At 42.8% G+C, this 19,699-nt stretch overlaps 2 protein-coding genes across 4 annotated transcripts in view; one reads left to right on the top strand and one right to left on the bottom strand.

Moving 5' to 3' along the window:
• Positions 1 to 371: 371 nt before the first annotated feature.
• Positions 372 to 4,635, bottom strand: CINP (cyclin dependent kinase 2 interacting protein). Of its 2 annotated transcripts, none has more exons than XM_033139427.1 (5): positions 4,541 to 4,635; positions 3,227 to 3,386; positions 2,884 to 3,010; positions 1,370 to 1,490; positions 372 to 653 (listed from the first exon to the last, which is right to left on the bottom strand). In XM_033139427.1, the coding sequence occupies exons 1-5, from the start codon at positions 4,545 to 4,547 to the stop codon at positions 451 to 453; spliced, it is 618 nt and encodes a 205-aa protein (XP_032995318.1). In that variant the 5' UTR covers positions 4,548 to 4,635; the 3' UTR covers positions 372 to 450. The 2 variants fall into 2 exon arrangements, with proteins under 2 accessions (XP_032995318.1, XP_032995310.1); XM_033139419.1 differs by lacking the exon at positions 4,541 to 4,635 and adding an exon at positions 4,200 to 4,246.
• The window catches only part of TECPR2 (tectonin beta-propeller repeat containing 2), a 55,214-nt gene continuing 40,124 nt past the window's right edge, over positions 4,610 to 19,699 (top strand). Inside the window, exons 1-8 of one of the 2 annotated variants that reach the window (XM_033139337.1) lie at positions 4,610 to 4,701; positions 5,807 to 5,935; positions 8,878 to 9,125; positions 11,460 to 11,588; positions 12,648 to 12,779; positions 13,570 to 13,727; positions 16,663 to 16,975; positions 18,775 to 18,907. In XM_033139337.1, coding sequence (XP_032995228.1) covers positions 8,898 to 9,125; positions 11,460 to 11,588; positions 12,648 to 12,779; positions 13,570 to 13,727; positions 16,663 to 16,975; positions 18,775 to 18,907 — 1,093 coding nt within the window. In that variant the 5' untranslated portion in view covers positions 4,610 to 4,701; positions 5,807 to 5,935; positions 8,878 to 8,897. The remainder of the gene's footprint in view (positions 4,702 to 5,806; positions 5,936 to 8,877; positions 9,126 to 11,459; positions 11,589 to 12,647; positions 12,780 to 13,569; positions 13,728 to 16,662; positions 16,976 to 18,774; positions 18,908 to 19,699) is intronic. The other variant, XM_033139346.1, reaches the window with a different exon arrangement.

The raw sequence follows: 19,699 nt of genomic DNA, 5'->3' as shown, positions 1-19,699 counted from the left end.
ACAGTCATATTTAGATTATAAATGAGGAGAGAGTGCTGATGCACTCAGGTACTGCTAGCAGGCTTTCCACAGGCATATAGTTGGCCATTGAGAACAGTATGCTTGACTAGATAGACCATTGGCTTAATCAGCAGGCTCTTACACTCATGGTGTGAAAGTTCAGATTTTAAAACAGAAGAAAAAGGAGTTCCACTGGATATAGAAATATGTGAAGCAGATTTTTAGAGCCCCTCAATTTAATCAAGCTCTGTTTTAGAATTGTTTTGATTCTATTATTTTACAAAATTTATATAAATCTGGATGGTACTAAAACCTCTAAGTGGTTTTGTTTGTTGTAATCCCAATATGGGAGCTGCTAGGTAGATATAATCTTAGAAAATAAAACAGACTTTATTAAAAAGTTGGAACTATACAAAAATAAACACATACAATTTAAAGTGGTAGGAAAGGTTAGACCAGCCTGTGTCCTGTTTCCAATAGCATGCTTTCTAGTAATACCTGGCTGGTATTCTCAATGTAGGGCTGGTATAACCACGATGACAAGTAGGCCATCAGGAGATCTTGGTCAGCGGTATGAGCAATCTCTTGCACAATAGTTTGCTTGAGTTTTAGTTCCTTTGAGTACATGTTCAAGAGCTTTCCAGAAACTTCATCTGAAACAGAAAAAATAAATCAGGAAGCAGCTCTGGAAATACATAGGCATTCCGAATATGGCTTATGAAGAGAAGAATGTGCACTAACTTTGCCCCCACCCTCCTCACAATTAGGTGCTGTGTTTCCTAATAACTGTCTGCAGTGGGAAAACATCCTGTGCCCCTGTGCACTTTGAAAGCCTGATTTTTTTTTTCAGGGTTTCAAAATGCATAGATGCAGCCATGATTTCAGGAGGCTTCCCTGCTGCAGACAGTTTGCTAGGAAACACATGGCGAATGGGGTACAGCTAACACCCCCTCAGAGTGCATACTCTTGTATGTATTGACAAAGCCATAATTCACAATGTCTGAGTAGTGCTCGGATTTTTCTTCATGTTACAGCTGCTGAACATACTACATTGCTAGCTAGATTGCTTGCCTATAGTTTTTAAGCTTTAGAACTCATCTTCCACCCCTCAAGTGCCATACTTCTCCTCTTGCTCAATTTTTAAAAAGCTTATCTGGTTTCAACATGGAATTCTAGGAATTGATGTGGGTTGATGATGTGAAGCATTCTCTCCTGAGAGCTATAGTTGCCTTGCAGATTTGCAATTCCAGCAATATACCGGTAAGCTAAATTTAATTTCTTTAGCTCACAGTATTTCACTCTCATTTTCAAATAAATATGCTTCAGCAGAAAGAAATAGCAGTATCTCAAAAAGGAAGAATTTACTTACAGAAGTAAGGAATGGGCCACGTGTGAAAGAATGGTGTCTTCTGATCTCCATGATATGCTTCTAAGTCGCAGATCCCTTTAGTAGTTGAACATAGTTTTTCCATTTTCTGTTGTATTTTTGCCTAACAAAGTTTAAGTGTCTGTGTAAGAAGCTAATATTTTGTAACCAACAGTACAATCCTAACCATGTCTATTCAGAAGTCACATTGAATTTTATGTTGGAACTGCCCTGAAATCTGCAGATGAAGAGCGGCATACAAATTAAATAAATAAATAAATAAATAAATACATACATACATACATACATACCATATTTATGTGTATCTAATGCACCTTCAAATCTAATGTGCACCTCAGTCTTCAAAACCTTGAAACAAAAAAAAGTACAGTGGTACCTCGGGTTAAGAACTTTACCTCGGGATGAGAACAGAAATTGCACGGCGGCGGCAGCAGGAGGCCCCATTAGATAAAGTGTTACCTCAAGTTAAGAACGGTTTCAGGTTAAGAATGGACCTGAACGAATTAAGTTCGTAACCAGAGATACCACTGTATTTGCTATGTCTGTGTTTTTCAAGCTTGCAATTGAATCTAATGCACCATCAAATTTCCGTGCACTCTAATTTCCATGACATAATTGGGCCAAAATGGTGCACATTACATACGAGTAAATAATGTAATAATAATAACAATAAATGTGTTTTTGTCCTGAAGTGGAAATCCTAGTCCCACCTACCTGGCCTAACCTCAACTGAATTCAATGTGACATTTCTGAGTACACATGGATACGACTGCAGCTTAACATATGTTCTATCTGTGCAGGCTACTCAATCCCTGCTTTCAGCAACTCAGAAACTTCACAGCCAGGGAACTTTTATTACAAAGACTGGATAACTGGATTAGAGACAAATCACTAATTAAGGTATTCAGTCAGTACTGGACTAAAATTAGTACTCAAAGGGCATTTTTCACAACAAAACATTAAGAATAGCTTCAGTTCTCCCTTCTGAATGTTTTGCACAGAAGAGATTCATTTTCCATTTGGAAGTGCTAGGTTGGCAGGAGCTGGGAATGAGCAACGGGAGCTCACCCTGTCGTGGGGATTCGAACCGCTGACCTGATCGGCAAGCCCTAGGCTCTGTGGTGTCCTCCATTAGGTAGATTTGCATATAATTCTTATACCCTCTCTTTTGCCCTCTTGTGAAGGGATGCTGTCTTGAATATTCATGGAAAACACTGTTGAAAAGAAGACCTCTCCCACCAGTGGCTATGGCCTCTCCCTCTCCAGAACAAGGGTTCAGAAACTGTCCATGAGTTGCATTTAGGTGGTCTGCAATGTGTCCATAAAAATACAGTTGAAAATCACACAGCATCTAGCAGAGTGTGTTATAATTGCTATAACCTGCAGAAAAAACACTTAACTGGTCTGGGTTGGGGGAAGTTTTGGGAACCACTGATCTATAGGGTGGTGGAAACAGAAAAATGCAGTGGGGGTCCTAATAAGAGAAATAAGAGTACCATGTTTTCAAAGGTATCAAGTAGTTCTGTACAGCACTCCTCCAATTCTACATTGTAGTCAACTTGTCGTCTTCCGGACTCTGAAGCCGTATTATCATGTTCTATTTCCAACTTGCCATCTTTGCACCTAAAGAAAAATATCATTCACTGTACATAATAGGAGCTCTGTTCCTCTGACAACTCCTACCCCTTGTTGCCTATAATATACAGTATAGGGTCAGCTGTGGTCAGTGCATAATGCAAGGTAAATTGTCACATTCATATCATGCAGATTTTAAAATGTGATGGCCTAAGGTAATAAATTTGCATTGGAACCATCGACAAGATCTTTCAATATACTTACTCTGCAGAAATTTTGATGTTCACAATTTTGGTGGCAGTGGTAAATCCCTTATTATTCAGAGTTTCCCACTTCATCATTAAATTATGCCAGTCTGCTGCATTATCTTTAATTTTTCTTGCACTTATGGATAATACAGGTGTCTTGGGAGTTGAGCCTTTGGCTAATCAAAAACACAACAATAAAACCCTTTAAATATCTATGTGAGACATTTTAGACTGCTGGGGACTTTTTTTGTAATGTAATAACAAAATAAAATAAACAACAACCCTATTCTCATTGTTTTGTGACGTTTCAGCCTCTATTTTCACCTGGCACTTTGCTTCAAACCTTTAATTAAGAGGTTTTATTTCATTGATAGAAAACCGACAGGTCTTTGCCCACTGCAACACTGTGCGGCTGCCCATTGCTCATCACCCAAACATGTGAAGAAGATGACCAACCCAACCCAACCGGGATTGTAGTAGCATTGCAGGATCATCTCGCTTCCTTTGCAACCCCACAACCAGTTCCCAAAATTCACCCTCCTCCCTGCCTCTGTTCAGAAACAGCCTCTCTCAACTCCCGCCATGGCTGCCTCGCAACATCTCCAGTGCCAGATTTACGTATAAGCTAAACAAGCTATAGCTTAGGGCCCCATTCTCTTGGGGACCCCAAAAAAATAAAAGGAAAAAAACCCTGGATGTACATTTCCAAAATTTAAGATAAAAAACAAAATAAAGCCAACATAGAGAAACAGTGATTTGTGTTGTGTAGGCTCCTATGATGTAAGTAATGGGCCCCGCCTGCTAGTCTGCTCCCTAAAATATCACTGGTTTGCTCATTTCTATACATAGGGTGCTTGCATTCTGCATGCGCAAATGGCTTTAGATACCTATTGGGTCCATAAATTACTATATAGCATATATTCGACACAAAAAACAGCGACGATTTGTTGTTGACAAAGGACATCTGGACATATAAAGGGCCCCATTATCTTCAGTAGCTTAGGGCCTCATCATACCTAAATCCAGCCCTGAACATCTCCTTATAGTTCTGAAGTCGGAGCCGGAGGCCAACCCTGCCTCCAGTGGCGGGGAGTTCCACCGTCCCGCTACCTTTTCATCTTCAGCTCCATCGCACGTCCCCCTCCCACCCCAGTCCTGGCATTACTAGAGAGGGAGGAACAAACTGCTGGGTTGTGGCGCCCCCCTCCCAATGTGCCTTTCTCCAGCAACCGCTTTCCCTGGTGGAGGCTGGGGCGGCACCCGGGGGCCTCCTTCGCCGAAGGAGCTGCAGGCCGCGCTGCCGCCCGCTGCCTGGGGAAGAAGCGCTTACCGGCCATCTCCGCCGACACCAGAGGCCTAGGCCGCTCCCTCCCCTCGGAAGTGCGCTCACGTCCGGCTCCGCCCAGCTTCGCCGCCCAGCGCTGGAGACCCAGCGCCGCTGGGCCTGGGGGCGACGCGGGAGCTCAGGCCCCGGCCCCGGCCCCTGCTGAGGTGAGTAGGGCAGCCTAGCGCGGCGGGGAGAATGGGTGGGGAAACTCCTGGCTGGGCACCCCTTCCTTCCTTCCCTTAAGGGCTTCTCGGCTGGCTGCAGGAGGCGATAAGAAGCGGAGTGAAGGACGCTCACTGTCCGGAGAACCCCCTTTTTACGCATTCCTTCCCGGGTTTACTTTGAGAGACCTGGCGCTGAAAACACGTGTCGAGGCTCCGTCCTGACGAGCTCTGGGCGGTCGGTCGGTCGGCTTCTCTGCCCGCCAAGGCGCGCACAGAGAATGATGCTTGCCTTGAGCATCTCTTGCGGTGGCGAAACAGGGGCGCATGTTTGGGAACCGCCGAGTGCTGGGTTTGTTTACCTCCTTTAGTGTATTTCGGCCGCCTGCCTGCCTGTTTTGTTCATACTTCAGGTGGGGTGGTTGGGCTTCCCAACTGTGCTGGTTATTACTCTATCGATTAATGAGATCTCTTAATTCTGCCCTCTTTTATCACTCATGGGTTAGAATTGTCACTCTGCATTGAGGAAGGACCAAAACCCACTCGGAAGTTTCCCCCTCTCCCATTAGCCTTTTCTTTCTTTCATTTTTTCTTTCTGACTTGTGCTTTCCTCTTCGTACCCTTCTTAGCAAAACAAATAATACAACTTCTAGACGGCATTAAAATGGGGGGTGGGAATGGTATAAGCAACTCCTCTCACTGCTGCACAGTTTGCAGAATTAATATTGCAGCATGCACCCTTAACAGCTCCTGGGTTCCTGAAATGAAAACATATTCCGAGAAGCTTTTCCATCCTAAATATCTGTAGCTAGGAAAATGGCAAGGTTCATGATATTTGAGCTGTGCATTTACTAATTCTGCAACCTACAGATACAGTATTGGCTCAGCCACCTTGTAGTCCAGTGTACTTCAGTTATTTACTTCTTTTACTGTTCTGCCTGATGCCTGTTGAATTCTTCCTTGGACAAATCATTTACTTGTTACAAATGTATGCTTTACAAATGTATGTATGCCTGTTTTTATGTTCGTTTGAAAAGCAAAACAGTTGACACTATCCCTTCAAAGTGATTTAATGTTTTCATTATTTGAGCTACTGTTACTTCAACAGGAGGATAACACACATTGTTTTCCAAATTTATTTTCTGCAACTAAGATGTATCCTGCCTTAGGGTAGCGGATTGAATGTGATGAACTGGCTGCTTAAAGCCGTAGGATTCTTCGATGCAAGACTAGCAGAGTGAGTGCACCATAACCCTTGGTTCTGACATGAGTTTTAATGTTCTGTTTTGAAAAAAGTATCTGAAATTTATTGTAACCTTAGCTCACGAAATAGAAGTTCCGTAAAAACTCTTAAGCATGCTGTGTTAGCAGAGCTTAAGCAATCCAGAGGGCTGTCACATGAGAACTGGGTGTTGAAATTAGCGAGACATTCACTTTGACCTTTAATTGTGCCTAATTCTAATGCTGGTTCTTCCTTGTGCATACATAGGCTGGTAAATGACAGCTGGCCAACCCATGTTCAGTGATGAACTACATTTGGGTTGTACATAATTTTCTACACTTAAGGCAACTTTAAAATGTATGAGGAGGTCTTCAATGCATACAGGTGAAACTTGAAAAATTAGAATATCGTGGAAAAGTCCATTGATGTAAGCAATTGTTTTCATTAGCTATTGGAGTTTAATATATGAGATAGACTCATGACATACAAAGCGAGATATGTCAAGCCTTTATTTGTTATAATTGTGATGATTATGGCGTACAGCTGATGAAAACCCAAAGTTGAAATTGTTAATTTGGGGTTCTCATCAGCTGTATGCCATAATCATCACAATTATAACAAATAAAGGCTTGACATATCTCGCTTTGCATGTCATGAGTCTATCTCATATATTAAACTCCAGTAGCTAATGAAAACAATTGCTTACATAAATGGACTTTTCCACGATATTCTGATTTTTCGAGTTTCACCTGTATGTGTGGCTTTTACTTGCTATTGTCTTGAGTGCTTGCATAGACATTAATTCTGCATAATTTCCTGTGGTGGCAGAGATGGAAGCATTGGCATTGGCTTGAATTAACAGGATTGCTGATTTCGCATATAGAGGCTATGTTTGCAAGTCGTGGCAAGCCATAGTTAATGGTTTTCTGTCAGCAACACATAGGACTTCCAGATTACTCCTCCCCAAGCATGACTGGGGAGGAACAAACCATGATCCATGGCTTAGTGTTACATCCAAGCTGAGTACCATGGTTTGTTTTGCTCAAATAAACGATGTGAAACCAAGGGTTGTTCTTGGCTTGCCAGTTATGGTAAGCCCCTGATTCAGGCATCATACTGAACCAGGGGTTATGGTTTGTTGCTTTCACCAGAGGAAGAAGGAATGATTTCTGTGTTCACAGCTTTGATGTGCCATGTGAACTGGGCCAGTTTGCTTGATTCTATGTAAGAAGGCAACGCTCATGTCTACAACTGGACAAAGAAATTGTGAGGGTTGAAAATGCTCACAGTTGTGCCAGCAACACCATTTGTGCTCACTGTTATCATATACCATTGCTTTACGTTTATGCAGTACACAACTTTTCAAGGCATTTCACATACGTGAAGTCAGGCATTCCCAAACTCGGCCCTCCGGGTGTTTTGGGACTACAATTCCCATCATCCCCAACCACTGGTCCTGTTAGCTAAGGATGATGGGAGTTGTAGTCCCAAAACATCTGGAGGGCCGAGTTTGGGGGTCCCTGCTTTAAGTAATTCTTGCAGCAAACCTTTGAGTTGAGCCTTATGCCCATATTGCCTGTAGGGAGCTGAGGCTGAAAGAATAGCGACTCCCCTTAGGTCCCCTATTGAACTTGTACCTAGGTAATATTTGAACCAGAGGCTTCTTAGCTACTACATTAACCTCGCTTCCCCAGGTGTGGGGATTGGGGAGAGTTTTGGCACTAACATTAAGATTCACTGTTACATCTTTGGATCAGCCTCTTAGAGAGTATTTTTGTTTTTAAACTCTGGGGGATTTATAAATGGGACCTGGGGCACAGAGCAAATCGTGAATTTTGCATTCTGTGGGAACATTCCCCAATTGTAGTGATGTTAAATCAGGGGTCGGCAAGGTTTTTGTGGCTTAGGCCGGTTCACGGTCCCGCAGATGCCGCAGTGGGCCAGAGTGCACACGCACACATGTGCAAACACTATTTCCGGCACTCCTTCCAGCGCGGAGGAGGCGTGCACAGCTTCCCATTGGTTTCAGGAGCTTCCTGCAGCCAATGGTGGCCCATGGGCCTTAGGTTGCCAACCCCTGTGTTAAATGAAAGACAGGAATCTTGTGCATCAATTCACACTGCTATTAGCTGTCCAAGAGCTTCGTTCTGGAGGAGAAGAGGGAAGGAGGAAAATGCATGTCTCCCATCCCTAGCTTCCTGAAAGCAAAGCTGCTTTGTGAACCACAGTTCGGAGTTGGCTTATTTCTGGAAGCTATTGTTAAGGCTAACCACAGTTGGTCTGAGCTTTGAATGTAACTCTGAACCGCAGTTAATGGAAGTGATTTTTTTCCTACAAAATATTGTGGGCACCTGTTGGCATCCATCAGTTTTGGGAGACAGCGGAGGAGTGTTGGAACATTTGCAACTAATTGCTTTGTGCTCTCCTTTTCATAAGTTGAAAACCTTTGTCATGCATAAAAAAGAAATCACAAAGTATTGTTCTAGGTTATGAGACACAAAATGTTATACCGTGTAAGCATTACAGTGGTGCCTCGCAAGACGAAATTAATTCGTTCTGTGAGTGCTGTCATCTAGCGAAAATTTCGTCTTGCGAAGCACGGACGGGGGAAGCGCGGTTTGATGAAAAAAACGCGAAAATTTTTTGTCTTGCGAGTCGGGCCCATAGGGAAATTCTTCTTGCGAGTCACCCTTTCGTTAGTGAATGCCTTTCGTCTAGCAAGTTTTTCGTCTAGCGAGGCATTCGTCTTGCGAGGTACCACTGTATGTTAAGCCAACTAGTTGCAGATCTGTGATGCAGTAAGTAGTATTATTTAACTTTTCATGAGCGAGGAAAACCACTTTCCCCCCACCAGCATTGTACATACTCCCAGTTGTATAAATACTAAGGGTGGCTGCTGAAATAAATATATCTTGTTTTCATGGGCTTCAGGAGTACATGAAGTTTATCTTTTCCAGCCTCTAGGTAGCACATACAGATGTTTGCCATGGCATCGGCGACTCCATCGTTTACCTTCAAGGAGTTCTGTCCCTTGTACTATCTTCTCAATGCCATTCCTACAAAGATCCAAAAGGGATTCCGTTCCATTGTGGTGTACCTCACTGCACTTGACACTAATGAGGACTACATTGCTGTGGGCAGCAGTATTGGAATGTTGTATTTATACTGCAGGCGCTTGAACCAGATGAAAAAGTACAACTTTGAGGTATGAACCAACACTTAACAGGACACCTTCGCTTTTTAAAAGGTGTGGTGAAGCTTATGCCTTGGGTTTTGTCAATTTTAGCATATTGAAATGTGCGGAAATGTAAAGCTATGGAGTTAGTTAACTTGAGAAAAAAACACGGTTGCTCTGGCTGTTGCTAAAATTAGATGAAGAGTCAGCATCTATTTGTGGTCTGTAATTATTTTATCTCACGCAGCATGATTTAGGGGTTTGTTCTCAATTCTGTCTACTTTGCTTCTCAGTATTTAAGGCATTCTGTTGTTCATCATCTGTTTATTTATATGCTGCTTTTCCACTAGATATTGTTCCCATAGTGGTTTGCAGGGCATAAGAAAATGAGAGCTGTAATTATATCACAAAATATAAACGTTAGTACATCAAAGTTCAACAGCAGTTTCGTACCATATAGATTGCAACAACATAATATCAACATATTTTATTTATTTATGTATGTTATTTATTTAATTTCTATACCGCCCTATACCCAAAGGTCTCAGGGCAGTTCACATAAAACATCAAATACATAAAATCAAAACAACGACAACAACCCAATACCCCCCCCCTAAAAAAGAGCCAGCATTTTAAAAAGGGTATAGGATGTAGATCAAGTCAGGCAAAAGCCTGGTTAAAAAGGAATGTTTTTGCCTGGTGCCTGAAGGTGTATAGTGAAGGCACCAGGCGAACTTCCCTGGGGAGATCATTCCACAGACGGGCCACTACAGAAAAGGCCTCATTCTTGTGTTGCCACCCTCCTGACCTCTCGAGGAGGAGGCACACAATTATAATTCATATTGATATTTCATTTACAGTGGTACCTCGCAAGACGAAAATAATTCGTTCTGCGAGTGCTGTCGTATAGCGAATTTTTCGTCTTGCGAAGCACCAACGGGAGAATAGCGGTATAACGAAAAAAAGAAGAAAAAAAAAATCGGGAATTTTTTTCGTCTTGCGAGGCAAGCCCATTGAAAAATTCGTCTTGCGAGACAGCCTTCCGCTAGCGAATGCCTTTCGTCTAGCAAGTTTTTCGTCTAGCGAGGCATTCGTCTAGCGGGGTACCACTGTATTTAGAAAGATGTATAGACCACGCTTCATCACAAAATTCTCTAAGCACTGCACATACTAAAATCACCAGTAAAACACAGCTAAAATCCACAGAGCTATTAAAAGAACAAATATACCTAAAATAATTATAAATAAAACACAAATTAAAATTGGTAACAATGTAAAAGCAACTTCAGGTGACTAAATGGTATGTTTGGGTAGGCTTGCTGAAATATAAGAGTTTTCAGCAGGCATCTAAAACAAAATAGTGAGGGCTCTTGTTTAATTATCAACAGACAGGAAGATTGACACCTTTTTAAACCGGGAAGAGTGGGATATAAATAATTTATTATTATTATTATTATTATTATTATTATTATTGGTAAACAATAATTCATATAGCATATCAAAAAAATTATACAGCAGATAAAAAATTGGTGATAAAACTGTATATTGCAAAGTCAGCTATCAACATATCAAGACATTCAATAATACGTTTCAAACTTTAATATTATTATAATAGCCAGTACAATCATAATTATCCTATAAAACATACAAAAGAATACCAAAATCGGCTGCAACAACACAGAACTTGAAAAACAAACAAATGCCTAAGCTACAGGTAAAACCCTCAGAAGCAGCAGCAATACGATATACTCTCAAGAGCATCCCAGAGCCCAGCAAGCAAGTCTGAGAGCTTAAAAGCTCTTTCTGTGTTGGGAAAACCTGGCACAAAACGAGCTTTAAAGCTCTCTGCCTTGCATGTAATTAATTCGCAGGATTTCAGACTGATGGCTTTCAACCTTGTAAGGTTGAAATCATGCAGGTTAATTGCACACACAACAAGATTGTATCGTACTGTGCATCCACAGTATAAAAATATGTACGTTAAAAGCAGTTTCAGCAACAGAGCAAATTTTAATTCAGCATTAGCTAGAGATCAAAACCCAGCAACAGCCCCTTCCTAGTCCAAAGGTCTTTCTAAGCAAAGCGGTCTTCACTAGCCTATGGAAAGCCCCCAGAGAGCTGGCCAGTTAAGCCTTTTTAGGCAATGAGATCCACAGGGAGGAGGCCCACCACACAGTGGCCCAAATCTCTATATACTTGAACTTCAATGGTGGAGAAACACAGAGCAGAATTGCCTCAGGATCTTGGGGTCAGCAGGTGAGGAGCAAAAGCTCTCCTTCAGGTATCCCACTTTTGTCTCGGCCGATACGAATAAACATGGCTTCTTAATTTTACAGCTGTCTTTTTTTTCTCCTGCTCCACCAGGGGAAAAATGAGTCTATCACTGTCGTGAAAGTCTTGAGCTGCTTTGATGATCTTGTTGCTGTTGGGACAGCTTCGGGCAAGATTGCCATTTTTCAGCTTGTCTCGTCCTTGCCAGGCAGAAACAAACAAGTAAGAGCCAAACTTGGTTACAGGCTGTGCTGTTGACATTAATTGTGTAGTTCTGCTTGAGCTCAGGGGTAGAGCAGCTGCTTTGTAACCTCCACTGCCCTGCAGTACGTGTTTGGGAGAAGAAAAGACTCGGGAGAAAATCCGGAGTAGAGACCCAAAGACAGTTGGATTGCTCCTTTTATGCCTCTTTCCTGCAGCCAAACTGGTGCCAAACGCCTTGCTCTGCTCTGCTTTTGAGCACATCAGCGAGGTCTTGTCATCTGGGCAGCCCAGGACCTCCATACACACTGCCCAGGTTTGCATCCTGGGGAGGTCACTTCAGTGCTACTAACGCAGCAGTTTGGCTTCACCCTGGAGGTGCACTCCATTGTCTCTCAAGACAGACGGGTGCCAATAATATGTTAAAGTTTCACTTGGGGCTTTTGTGACATTGCAATTCGCTAACTGCACTGTTGGGCTTTGAGTTTTAACTGGAAAAAGCCTTAAAACCAGTTTAGCACTTGGAGTGGTGTCCAGCTACGCTTCCTCTGCGTTTTCCTGCTTCTCTAGTGCTTTTGCAGAGTTTTTTCAAACTTCTTACTTCTTCTTCTTGCGCAACGGTATGTGTGCCTTTCGTGCCAGCAAATAAACTCCCACAACATCTGGGTTGTTTCAAAGTAAGCAAGCTTTAATTACAAGCATATAAATCATGGACACTCTCCCGGAGACACGGACGACATGTCTGCCGCTCCGGTTCAGTCAAAAGTGAAAGTAAGACTGACCAAGAAATAAACGGTGCGACACATAAATCACAAAGACATCGCATACAGCAGACACCCCGGATGTATGACGTGGGGAGGGGCGTACTGTGATAGGGGCATACTGTTGAGCTTATTTAACCCTGAAAGCTCCAAACCTATCAGATCTATCAGGAAACGTGCATGAGCATTAAAATGAAGTAGCAGGTCTAATAGAGAAGTGCCATTGATAGCTGCATCAATGAATACCCCCCCCCCCACTGTAGGCCTTCAGCTTTCTGCTTGGTTTCTCTCGTATGCTCACTGGTGTCTGTCTTCGCAGCTTCGGAGGTTTAACGTGTCTGGTATCCACAAAAGTAGCATCACAGCCTTGGCGTGGAGTCCCAATGGAATGAAATTGTTCTCCGGAGATGACAAAGGGAAAATAGTGTATTCTGCTTTGGATCTGGATCAGGTAATTGGTTGTTTGCCCAAACTTTTGATACCTGGGATACAAATAACAGTGGTACCATGGTTCTCGAGCTTAATCCGTTCTGGTAGACGGTTCGATTCCCGAAACCATTCGAAAACCAAGGCATGGCTTCCGATTGGCTGCAGGAGCTCCCACACTAAATCGGAAGCAACGAAAGGCGTGTTGGACGTTCGGATTCTGAAAAACGTTCGCAGACCAGAACACTTCTGGGTTTGTGGCGTTTGGGAGCCGATAAGTTTGGGAGCCAAGCCATCCAAGGTACCACTGTATTCAAAACGTATATAAAAACTTTTCCTATAAAATTGGAGGGTGGTAGTGAAGATGTAGAGATGGTGGAGCCTAGGGGGCTGTAAGTAAAGGAGCAGTTACATAAAATTCTGCCGCTTGTGAGATGGCATTTATTGAGAGTTTATTCCCCTCCCACCCTGACCACCATCTGTAGTTGTTATGTTTCCCTCAAAGCATTTATTTACTTGAATCCCTGTTGTGGGTGGTATTTGATCTGCAAGGCCTGGCTTCACATCTTTGCTCAGTCATGGGATCATTTGGTGGTCTTGAACATTGCCTGCCATTCAGCCTTGAGGTTTTTACTTGGAGAAATATCCTAAGCAGAAAGGAGCACTCCAAAATGCTCTGACATAGCGGATCCCCCACAAATTGTCGAATGCTAGATAAACCAGCTTTATCATAAGCTTGCCCAGGCCACCCGGCAAGTTTAGACAACTTAACTTGAAATATGACGGCTCTGTATATTCACACTGCGTCCTTCCAGGGTCGTTGCAACTCCAGTTTGGTACTGGAAGAGCCTTCTTCAATAGTGCAGCTGGATTATAGCCAGAAAGTGTTGCTGGTCTCCACATTACAGCGAAGTCTGCTTTTTTACACTGAAGAAAAATCTGTCAAGCAAGTTGGAAGCCAACCCAGGAAAAAGTAGGTCTTCCAGATTTTTGTCCAGACCTTTAGAGATGAGATTTAAATAATGAATATAGCTCCGTATAATTCTGCTAAGGTATTCCATGCACTGTTGCCCTCTTCTAAAGTTGTTAGTGAAGGAGGCAAAATAGATAATTTGAAGTACTGTTCATGTTTTTATTCTTCCATTGGGGAAGGACTCAGCTGAAGTGAAAATGTAAGAAGCTTCCAGCTACTGGTGGGCAAGAAATTAGTATCCTGACCCTATTTTGTTCCGTAATTATTTTCCCATGATTCCTGAGCTTAAGGGCTAACTCACATTTCCTTGTTCATTCACACAATCCTCTCCCAGTATTAGTATTATTATGAATGAATGAATTTATTTTTACGGTCACGGACCAACTTACTAAATCAATAATACAAAAATAATACAATAAAATTTACACAACAAAAACAATACACACATATATATACGTATAAAGCAGCATTTAAAATACCGTATAGAGATTAGAATTGGGGCATTAAAATATGGCCTAAAAATTGCCATTTAGGGTCCTATTCATAGCGATAACACCGCTTGTTCTCTGAGCTTTATGGCTGCTACACAGTATTTAGATACTTTCAGGGTAATCTCAGGGTCCGTATCTTCTACAAGGCATTTAAGGCATAGGAATTCATTTAAAGGGTTTTGTATGACCGGGGAAATAAAAACCTGGCGTATGTCGTTGTAAAAGCAGCAGCGTAATAAAACATGAGAAACAGATTCTACCCGCAGAAGGCCACAGGGGCAGAGTCTGGTTTACCTGCAAATCTTCCCTGCAGTAAAGCAGATGGTAATACATTAAATCCAGCAAGGGTAAATGCCCGTCTATATTTGGGTATTTGTAGTTTTGTCAAATACTTTGCTAGAGAAAATCCTCTCCCATTGTCCTTTGTAGCTAGATGTTTGTTCATCTCACTCGTATGACGTTGGAGTTCCACATCCCAGTCTTGCTCTGTCTTTGTAGTATTATTACTATTTCATCCCAAACTCCCCAAACAGTTAGCGAAACAAGGGTTTTTATGTGGCATAGCACTAAGGTGAACATTCTTCTGGTGCAAGGATTTTCCCTTGCTCAATGGAACGTTCTCCCTTCTCTCTTGCCCACACACTGCTGCTAAATCTGTTAGGAGTGTTCCCCCAATCCTGCAGAGCAGATAGAAAATAAATAGCACAGGGCACACACAACAGGGTAGGCAGAATAAAAATAAGCAAAGCTATTTATACCAGATTTGCTGATCCCTCTTCGTTTTCTTCATACCCTTCCATTTTGAGGATTTAAAATATTCCCTATCCAAACAGCCTTACTAGAAAAATTAACCAATAAAACTGAAACTGACACTGGGACGAATAGAAGAAGACGCCTTCACCCCGCTATGGCTCCCCTTTATCACGCACACAGCCCAACAATACAATGACAAAAAAAAAAATACCAACAGCATAAAAAACAATATGGCTAACCTGATCCAAAACACCCATTCACCCCACTTACACACGAAAACAAAGACCACCACAGCCAATCACAAATGAACAACCATACCCTAGGCCAACCCCAACCTCTCTCACCACCAAAAGAACACAAGTGAATGAAAGAGAACCTGCCCAAGCAACGCTGACATCAAACCCTACATATATTAAGTAAAAAGGAAACATCGTCACCTGATCCTACCCCCCACCCATCCTCCCACACCTGTCCACCTCTTTCCCCCCTTTTTCTTCCCAATGTCTCAACAAATGAAACTGATTTGTAAAAAATGATACGTGTAAAAATATGAGAGAGAGACATTGCACCTACTTTTGTAAATAAAGAAATCTTCAAAAAAATACTTCAAAAAAAATCAAATACTGTATATTCTGGCATATAAAACTACTTTTTAATCCAGGAAAATCTTCTCAAAAGTTGGGGGTCGTCTTATATGTCGGGTGGAGAATCTGTGGTCGAGTATATCTCAAACTCTGTAATTTAACTGGAAAAGTTGGGGGCCGTCTTACACACCCAGTCGTCTTATACGCCGGAAAATATGGTATTTCCCATCCAAGAAGAAGAAACAGCAAGTATCTATCCAGGTTGTGAACAGCCCTAACTGTGAGCCACAGTACTTCCATGTGCACCTAGTGTAGTGGTTAGTTGATGCGTTGCTCTGTGCTCTGGGAAATTTCTTGACTCCCAGAAGCTGTGTTTAGGAAGACACCTAGGGTTGCAGCAAGAGGAAGAGGTGATTGGAAAAAATCTCTGGAGCATGCATGGTAGACCATGCAGAGCCCTTTGGCTTCCAGCACATATTTTTCTTGTATTGCATGTTGGTAACGTGGGTGGCGCTGTGGTCTAAACCACTGAGCCTCTTGGGCTTGCTGATTGGAAGGTTGGCGGTTCGAATCCCCATGATGGGGTGAGCTCCCGTTGCTCTGTCCCAGCTCCTGCCAGCCTAGCAGTTCGAAAGCATGTCAGTGCAAATAGATAAATAGGTATCACTGCGGCGGGAAGGTAAATGGCGTGTCTGTGCTCTCTGGCACTCGTCACGGTCCTCCGTGCGCCAGTAGCAGTTTAGTCATGCTGGCCACATGACCCAGAAAACGGTCTGTGGACAAACGCCGGCTCCCTCGGCCTAGAAGCGAGATGAGCGCCACAACCCCATAGTCGCCTTTGACGGGACTTAACCATCCAGAGGTCCTTTACCTATTATTATTATTATTATTATTATTATTATTATTATTATTATTATAAATATGCTGCAATTATTTGCTTGCAGCATGAGAACCATGTTTTCACTTAAACAGTTTGCTGCAAAGTTTTATCAGTTTGCACTTGGAGACAAAAGAGTTTTAGCATTGTTCATCTTCCCAGTCCCACCACTCCCCACCTCAGTATAATAACCATGTGGTTTGTTCATTCTTCTGCTTTTACATTTTTAGTACTGGTAAACTTGGAGCATGTTTCGTACCCGGGCTGTGCAAGCAAAGTGACCTGACCCTGTTTGCTGCAAGGCCTGGGATCCGCCTTTGGAAATCAGATGTTCATGGGACTGTTCAGGCCACGTTTATTTTGAAAGATGTATTTCCTGTTGGAATGAAGCCTTTTGAATTATATCCCCGACTGGAGCCCTTAAGCAACAGCAGCTGCAATTTCCCAGACAGGCAACTTGGACTCATTTCCTGCTTCTTCCAGGAAGGATGGGTGCTGAGCTGGAATGAATATAGCATCTATTTAATAGATACAATAAACCAGGTGAGTCAAATGCAGTAGCATTTTAAGCTGGATGTGAGTGGCCTTTAATCTGGAACAGTTAAATTACATTGATATTAAGAGGTCTGTTAAAACTCTTATCTGCACAAATAGGGCACAGGTTTAATTAATCCCTGGCATCTCCAGTTCAAAGGGTTTAGTAGCAGGTGATGGGAAGGACTTTCTGCCTGACACCCTGGAAAACCACTGCCAGTCAGAGTAGACAGTATTGAGTTAGATGGGCCGGTGGGTCTGACTCTGTACAGATCAACTTCCTTTGTTCCTGTCTTAACATGCTTTCTAGACATAGAATTGCTTACAATAAAGCAGGGAAACACTCTTCATGTTAACTTACCTGCCATTGAGCCACTGCACATTGCAGAGGGATTCAGGCGCATGCTCTGAGATGCACTGTCAATTCAAACAGGGTGGCCTGTTGGTTGCCTGAGATTAAATTTGAAAGCATCCCAATACTTCCTCCTCTTTTTCCTTAGTGTTCTGTGTACGAGAGCTCAGGTCTGGAGCTGACAAACAGCCTTGAACATGAGCATTTTGAGTGGCATGGCAGGATGCTTTAGGCAGGGTGAAAATATCCTTTCCTGGAAAAATCCTTGTATAACGCAGGGAAAAGTTGCTGCTTTTTAAACCCCCACCCCATCTTGTTGTAAGTTGTTAAAGGGTTGAACATGTCGGACCCATCTCCTTTCCTCACTCCCTTCCATTTACAGTTCCTTTTCTTTGTCAGTTGACACTTCAACGTTCAGTAAATCCTGGACATTCACAGGGCCTCCTCCTCCCATTTTGAGCTCTTAGTTTTGTTTGTTCGCACAATTTGCAAACTTGCATATTTAGGAGTCCAGTTTCTCTTCCAAGCTGATGATACGTTCAGCCACCCTAGCCTGCTATTAATGGGAATGATTTTGCACTTGTATATAAAGACCGTTGACAGTGAATTCCAAATAGTTCATGCAAATTGGTTGAGTTTATACAAGTTACCTGCGTATTGTCATTGCCAAAGCAATGACAAACCTAGACAGCATCTTAAAAAGCAAAGACATCACCTTGCCGACAAAGGTCCGTATAGTTAAAGCTATGGTTTTCCCAGTAGTAATGTATGGAAGTGAGAGCTGGACCATAGAGAAGGCTGATCGCCGAAGAATTGATGCAAGGACAGATCCTGAAGTTGAGGCTCCAGTACTTTGGCCACCTCATGAGAAGGGAAGACTCCCTGGAAAAGACCCTGATGTTGGGGAAGATGGAGGGCACAAGGAGAAGGAGATGACAGAGGATGAGATGGTTGGACAGTGTTCTCGAAGCTACTAACATGAGTTTGGCCAAACTGCGGGAGGCAGTGGAGGATAGGGGTGCCTGGCGTGCTCTGGTCCATGGGGTCACGAAGAGTCAGACACAACCGAACGACTGAACAACAACAACAACCTGCGTATTCTTTCCCTTTATCTCAACCAAGTCCTTTAAGGGCTTCTGCCAGTCTTATGCTTCTTTGGAAGTGTCTATGATTGTGGTCTGAAGCTACATTTCTTAAGCCCGGAGTGAATTATCACAAACAGAGCTACGTTTATAAAACATTTATAGCCCATTTCTGTTCTTAGCCAAGCTTTACATGAGTCACCCTCTCCCCAAGTCTGCATTAGTGCTTTCCTCCTTTGAGGACTGCTGTTTTTCTCCCTGATTTGACTGTATAATGTCGCTTGCCAAAAATAAAACCAGGCCTCTGTTGCTTGCATCCTAAAATGCTTCCTGGCACATTCATTGCTCATCTTTAACTTCTCTTGCTTTCACAGACCCTGATTGGAAGTTTGGAAGGAGCTGGCGATATTGTGTCTGTATCCTGCACAGAAACTGAGATTTTTCTCTTAAAGGGAGACAGAGATATCATTAGGATCTCAAGCAGACCAGAAGGATTGGGATCAATAGGTTTGCATACATCAGCATACTAAGCTTATAGTATTTTTTTTTAAGATTATGTTAATGCATAGATGATTGTTTTATTCCAAGGAGCTGTGCATGCTTTCCTTCCACTGCCCTTTTTCCCTCCTAAAAAAAGTTACTCCTGAAGATTGGTGGAGTTTCTGGAATTGCATGGAGTTATGTGTGGGGAGGTGAAGGGGGGCAGCTACACCTCAGGGTCGGGATCAGTAGAAATGGGAGACCATCACTTGCAGAGTGGAAACGCCTTTTGATAATGGGACTCCCTTGGGCTAAGCCAGGGGTAGGCAACCTAAGGCCCGTGGGCCGGATGCAGCCCAATCGCCTTCTCAATCAGGCCCGTGGATGGTCTGGGAATCAGCGTGTTTTTACATGAGTAGAATATGTGCTTTTATTTTAAATGCATCTCTGGGTCATTTGTGGGGCATAGGAATTAGTTCCCCCCCCAAAAAAATATAGCCCCGCCCCCCGTCTGAGGGACGGTGGACCGGCCCACGGCTGAAAAAGGTTGCTGACCCCTGGGCTAAGCAATAGGGAGCAGATTTAAGGCTTTTATCAGGTAAGTCAGCCTACAGATTCTACTTCCTCTTGTACTTATCATTAGAATGGGCTGGATAAATCTTTGGAGAATAGGGCTATTGGTTGTATTTTTGGGCTGTCCTGTCTAGTAGCAGATTACCTATTGGAAGGCTATGACCAGGTGTTTGGGGACAAATGTTGGGACCATCTTGGTGGTAAAATGTCACTGCAGGACAAGATGCTATCCTAATTAACCCAAAG

Source organism: Lacerta agilis, chromosome 1 (genome assembly GCF_009819535.1).
Source record: "Lacerta agilis isolate rLacAgi1 chromosome 1, rLacAgi1.pri, whole genome shotgun sequence".
NCBI classification, from domain to species: domain Eukaryota; kingdom Metazoa; phylum Chordata; class Lepidosauria; order Squamata; family Lacertidae; genus Lacerta; species Lacerta agilis.
Note: the sequence above shows the minus strand (reverse complement) of the source record. Positions and strands in the feature narration are given on the sequence as shown.